Below are 6,359 nucleotides of genomic sequence, written 5' to 3'. Positions count from 1 at the left end.
AAACATTACTGATTCTTCCAAAACTTTTCCTTCACCTTTTCAAGCAACTGAAGTTAAAATACTCAAAATAGGCTTTGGTTCTCCTTTTGAAACTTTGAAATAGCTAAAGAACCAAAATAAGCAAAATCCCCCTTTTCCACCCAGCTTTGTGCTAGGTGTTCGATCTCCTTTTTTTTTTTTTTTTTTTTTTTTAATGTTTTTAAAGTCCCAACTCATGCTGCAGATCAGGGCTTTCACCAGCCCTGATAATCTGATATACTGCTGAGAAAGACAGTGGCAAGTATCCTCCCTCTCTCCCTCTCCCAGTAAGGCTGCTAGACCTCCCCTTTATCCCTTGTAGAATAAATATTGTTGCCAGACATGGGAATTAATTAAGAAGAAAAGAAAACAAGAACAGAAACAGAACAGAAAAGTCCTTTTGACCAAAAAGGCCAAGGAATGCAACTTAACAAACCCAAGTCTGGACGGCTTGTCAGTGTCCAGTGAGCTCCATGTGTGAGAGAATGGGGAACATTTCCCACAGAAAAACCATCTCATGGTGATGGCCGAGCCCTGGACTAAGGCAAGTGACATTTTTGGGGGTGTTGAAAAGAGCAGCAGTCCTGGCCTGGCCTTCCCAGATGGAGCCATGAGTGGAGGGATGGGACAGTGAGTGCCTGACGGCCCCAAAGCCAAGTGCAGAGTCTAAAGTGCCGGTGGCCACGGGGCACAGAGCCTGCCCATGCCCTGCTCGCCCCAGGGATGGCCCCGTGCCACAAGCCCCATGGCAGGCCACGGCAGTGAGAGGACAAGGAGCTTGTCGGCAACCTGATGATGCAGGAGGGCAGGTGGGAGCCCAGGGGAGCGGGTTGCCTTGTTGGGATGGGAGCGGACGCATGGTGGGACCGGGCGCGGGTTTAGTTGCTGGACTCTGAGATGGGAGCCACGTGGCCAAGCCCTGCCAAGCCACTGAAGCCTGTGCTCCAAGGGTCAGGGAGAGGGAAGAAGGGCTGGGCAGCGAGGTTTTCATTGTGGCCCAGGGCGAAGGCGAAGATGCCCGCGTTCCTCTCCATGTCCATCTGTGCGCGCCTGAAGAGCTTCATCTGGGTTTCTTCAATTTGGCTCTCCAGCTCCTGCAGGCTGAAGGGCGTCTTGGCCCCGCTCAGGAAGTGTTTGGGGCTGGGGCCGGGAAGGCACATGGCCGTGCTGCTGAGGTGGCTGCTCATCTCCTCCAGCGTGGGTGGCATCACGAAGCTGCTCTCCACGGGCGGGCCGCCGGGCGCGAAGAGCAGGCCGGCCGCCCGCCACGCCGCCGGCTTGCGGCCGCGCCGGGGCCGCGCGATGCGGCAGCTCTGGCGCTTGATGTGGCGGTGCAGGTGGTCGGAGCGGGTGAAGCTCTTGTAGCAGAACTCGCACTGGTAGGGCCGGATGCCCGTGTGGATGCGCATGTGGTTCTTCAGGTCGTAGTTGTGCACGAACTTGGCGTTGCAGTGGATGCACAGGTACGGCCGCTCCCCCGTGTGCTTCCGCATGTGGATTTTGAGCTTGTCCTGCCTGCAAAAGAAAAGGCGCTTGGTCAGGCGGTGTGGGACGGAGGGGGTGTGGTTGGGATTGCTCTTTTTGGGATTGGCTTCCTGGGTGGGGTCAGGGGAGGAGGTGATGGGAAGGTGGGGAGCTCATCATGGGGCCTCTCCCAGTGTATGGATGGTCTTGCAGGCTGATGTTTGCATTTGCCTCCTCCTTCCTGGGCATGGAAACATCATACACAGAAGAGCTCTCCATGTCAGGAGTTTGCAGCCCATCCTAGAGAGTTCAAAACTTAAACTTGAGGAAGAAAAAAATCCCTGTAATAAACCCAAAAAAACACAGAATCATTAACGCTGGAGAAGACCTAAGATCATCAAGTCCAACCAGACTGCCAGTCAAGGCCACCACTAACCCTTGTCCCCAAGTGCCACATCCAGCTGCCTTTTAAATCTCTCCAGGCATGCAGATTTCGCTATTGCCTTAGGCAGCTGTGCCAAGGCTGGAAAGCCCTTTCAGGGCAGACATTTTTCCTGATTTTCCAAGTTGAACTTTCTTTGGCACAACTTGAGGCTGTTCCGTCTTGTTCTGTCCCTTGTTCCCTGGGAGAAGAGCCCGACCCCCACCAGGCTACATCGTCCTTCCACATACTTGTAAAGGGCAAGATTCTAAAGATGGGAATATATCTATATATAACTAAATCTGAGATTATTAAATAAATACAGCCCTATTGCGGCCTGCAAATAAGGAAGTCAGTTGGGATTTGAGAGCCTGGCAATGCAGGAAAATACTGCCTAAATTCAATCCCTCCTGGAGCCGATTTTCCTCTCCTTTTATTCTTGCACTGACCACATGGTGTCTCAGGAGATTTCTTTTGGAGTAGGAGCATCACAGAGGGTGAAGCTGCCAGAGGTGCAGCACCCAGGCACTCTGTCCTTCTCTGCCAGGGTCTCCAAGGCCAGCACACATCCAGCAACCCACACGGTTTGGAGAAGTTTCTTAAGTCCAGGCATGGAATAGTGTAATATCTATCTCAATGGGACTTATTTACAAATATTTATATATGTATTTTTTAAGGGGAATATCTAAAAGCAAAAATATTTTCCCATATGGGCAATCCAATCATGACTTTTTCCCCCCCAAAAAAATGTTTCCTTCTGCAGCCAAAAACCAAAATAAAACCAATATCACAGCTAAAAAAAAAGTGAAGCCGATTATGGCTCAACTGAGCTGAATACTGCTTCCTAGGCTGCACTACTGGAGTTCAAGTAAAGAGCAAAGAGGGAAAATTTATATTGTTTTCCAAAATTATTTCAGTATGAGCCCTCCACCAGGCTAGCATTGAAGCTAAAATATGTAGAATATGTGAAGTCATGTCACTATTAGGTATAAAATAAATATTATATGTTACAGATATGCCATATAAAACTATATGGTATATTTTAATATAAACAGTAAAGAAAATACAATTTATTGTTGTTTTAAAATGTAATTATAAATTACATAATGAAAGTATATATGATGATGATTTAATTTATATAATATAAAAACCACACTAAAATCTGTTTCTTCTGGCAGGTCAAGCCCTCAAAACTTACAAGGTGCTGCCTCTGAACTAGTTTTTGCCACCCAGCCCATGTGTGCATAGTTAAGCAGTTTTTGGTGACATGCCCAGCAGGACAGAGGTGTCGGCCACACCACGAGGAATGCAGCTCTGGGCTGGGCATCCCTGCCCACCAGTCCCTCAGGATCAAGGATGCAAAGGAGCATCCCTAGCAGGAGAGTGACTTCTTCACCAGATGATGTTTTATTGCTCTTGGGAGACTGATCCCAGCCTGGTCCTGCACCTACAGATTTTTTAGGGACACATGAAAAAAAAGTCATCTCTCAGTCCCTGTGCCAAGCTCAGGGCAACTTCCCACTGTGGCATTTTTAAAGCTGGTGTTGCCCCAAGGTTTTGACAAGGGTGGATTTTCTCTGGAAGGGCTGGAATCAGTGCTCAGCAGCAGACAAAGCAGCAGCAGGGAGAATTTCACCCCGAACGGCGAAGTCGCGCGCGGATGAGTGTGGGGCTCGTACTGCAAAGCGGGGGGGAAACGTTAATAAAAAGCAGAGCTGCCGAGCCCACCTATAATTTAATTTAAACCTCTGTAGGTAATGTTTAACCTAGCAGGATCGCTTTTCCTAATAAACACGCTGCGTGCCGGGACTGTATAATGTAAATACCGGCAAAGCTCTTCTCAGGCTATTACCCATCTCCGGCAGCAGACGGGAGAAACCCAATCCTCCCTGCCCCGGCAGCATCTCCGGGGAATGCAGGGGAGGTTTGTGGCTCCACCTGGAGCTGCTCAGAGGCTGGGGGGATGAGGTGCTCTGCGGTGAAGCACCCCAGAGGGGATGTGGCACGGGGAACATAGGGTTTGAGAGCTGGGAGCTGGGCTGGAGGCTTGCTCCGACGAAGATCCACACTGTGTGTGTGTGAATAACCTTAAAGCAATTGCATTAGGAGAGCGATTAGGGCTCTGCGAGCTGTCACAACACAAATAATAGGAACAAATAATGTTAACCTTTCCAGCTGGAACAGTATCTCCTTGAGCACTCTGGGGTTGTCTTGGTAGAAAAGCTGAAATATTTGCAGCTTTCTCCGGCGTTCTAGCAGGGTGGAACAGCAGACTAGAAGCTGAGAGGCCTTTGTTTAAGGAAAAAATAATTAATGAGCCATTAAATGAAGTCCTGCTTCCTGCCATCAGATGTCCGTGGGCAGCAGGAGTGGCAGGTCCAGGTGAGTGTAGGGTCCTTGCCAGGGGGATGTGAGATCCCACTGATGTGGGGAAGGGATCTGCTGGGGAGGTTGGGGCACTCCTCACCCAGGAAAATATATCTTTTCCATTTTCCCAGTAGTATTTCACCTCCACAGTGCCTTAAATGCAGAAATAACTCAAAGGACTGATTCATACTGAAATTCCACTTGGGAATCTCTGCTTCCCTGCACCCTGACTGCCAGGGGACCCCAAAAGGGACCATCTGAGCCTGCATCTCCCCAGTGAAGGCACCATGGGTGGAAGGCCAATGCTTTCAGAAATTATGGGATTCCTCCCCACCAGGGGCCAAAACACATAATGCAAGTAAGTGGCAGCACTCAGGAAATCCCAGTAGAAATCTCCTTCTACATCTCAATCACTCCACATTTTATGCAAAAAAAAGCTCCAACTTTTTTTGCTTAAAACTACACTTTTTCCTAAAAGAGACCTCTCACACCAAAGTAATGATGGAAACAGCTAAGAAAACCCCACCCCAAACAAAACCATTAGCTGCATGCTATTCAAAATGCTTCCAAACACATTTAAAAACAAATCAATATTTTAAGATATCTGCTTTGCTCAGGGTGTTCAAGAAGGAAAAACCCTCCAGCACCCAGCCCTGAAGGGGTGACCCACAAGAACAGTTTTCATCAGTGGTGTTGGGGGACTGCACTGTTGGGTGAGTCCCAGTTTTTTGATTTTTATTTTCCCCTTGGATGAAGTTCCCCTACCCCTGTGCCCTGTATGTAGGAGCTGCTGAGCACACAGGGGGGTGTCAAAACTACCAGGTTTAGTCCCTGTATTAGTGATGGGTCATGCTAGACAGTTCTGTTGTGGAGTTTTTAACCTCTACCACGCTGATATAATTTGTCTGGATTAAGCATCCTGCCTCAGTTTCCCTGAACTAAGTGAACAATGCTGCCCTTGCCTGTGAAGGACTTTGGGAGCCCTCTGGGAGGGCTCAGCTCTGTTATTCCTGCTCCAGGGAAGATGTCAGTGATGGATCTAGCCAGGCTATTTCCTCATCAGAAATCAGCACCTGCAGCAGCACGCACAAGAGAGCGACAGGGATGGGGCTGGCCAGGCTGTCCCTCCAGTCCCAGAGGCCACCACACCCACAGGCTGAACCCACAACAGCCCAGTGCTAACCTGGGGATGCAGCACCAGCAGGAGTCAGATCCAAATTCCTGCAGGCAGGAATTATCACCATGCAGTGGCCTTTCCCCTGCAAATACCAGGGTAAGCTGGCTCACGCTGCACATGCCCGCCCGAGGCACGATGCTCCCCGCATTATAATACGGTGTCTGCTGTGTTAATGGAGGGGAGCATGGAAATTTATTTTCAGGTCAAATTCTCATCATCTGCATATCTTCCATTCGAATATTATCATAGGGACAGGAGAAGAAAAGACAGGCTGATGCAGGAGCACCCCAGGTGTCTGGCCATTGTCAGGAGCTCGCCTCTGCCTACTGTGCAGATTATTTTCCTCTGGTTTTCTCACCCCAGCTTAATAGGGCTCTCTCTCTCTCACATGCAGCCAGGAGCTGAAATACCATGCTCTTGTCAGAAAGCTTTATTATTATGGTAAAGATTGTTCTCATTAGATATTAATTATACTCAGCAAGAGCAAGCCCAGGAATCTATTTGTCTCCACTCACTGATTAAATTTGCCCAGCTTTGCAGAGCACGGTTTCAGGCTGGAACATTAGATTTGCACAGCTAAATACAACTTGGCAAGAAAAGTTACAGCTGCCCCATCTCTGGAAGTGTCCCAGGCTAGGCTGGATAGTGATGGGAGTAACCTGGGATAGGGGATGGTGTCCCTGCTCACAGCAGGGGGTGGAACTGGATGAACTCTAAAGTAATTTCCAACCAAAACCATTCCATGATTCTCTGAGTCCAACTGTTCCCTCAGTCCACCAAATCACGTCCCGGGTGTCACACCTACACGTCTTTTAAATCTCTTTAAGGATGGGGACTCCTCCACTGCCCTAGACAGACTGCTGCAGTACTTTGCATGAAGAAATAGTTCCTAATATTCAATATAAACCTCCT

At 48.9% G+C, this 6,359-nt stretch overlaps 1 protein-coding gene across 1 annotated transcript in view; it reads right to left on the bottom strand.

The window, feature by feature from the left end:
- Positions 1–896: 896 nt before the first annotated feature.
- Positions 897–6,359, bottom strand: part of ZBTB7C (zinc finger and BTB domain containing 7C) — a 100,276-nt gene continuing 94,813 nt past the window's right edge. The window contains exon 5 of the mRNA XM_021535534.2: positions 897–1,533. Within this exon, the coding sequence (XP_021391209.2) occupies positions 897–1,533 (637 nt within the window). The remainder of the gene's footprint in view (positions 1,534–6,359) is intronic.

Source organism: Lonchura striata, chromosome Z, assembly GCF_046129695.1.
Source record: "Lonchura striata isolate bLonStr1 chromosome Z, bLonStr1.mat, whole genome shotgun sequence".
Taxonomy (NCBI): Eukaryota; Metazoa; Chordata; class Aves; order Passeriformes; family Estrildidae; genus Lonchura; species Lonchura striata.
Note: the sequence above shows the minus strand (reverse complement) of the source record. Positions and strands in the feature narration are given on the sequence as shown.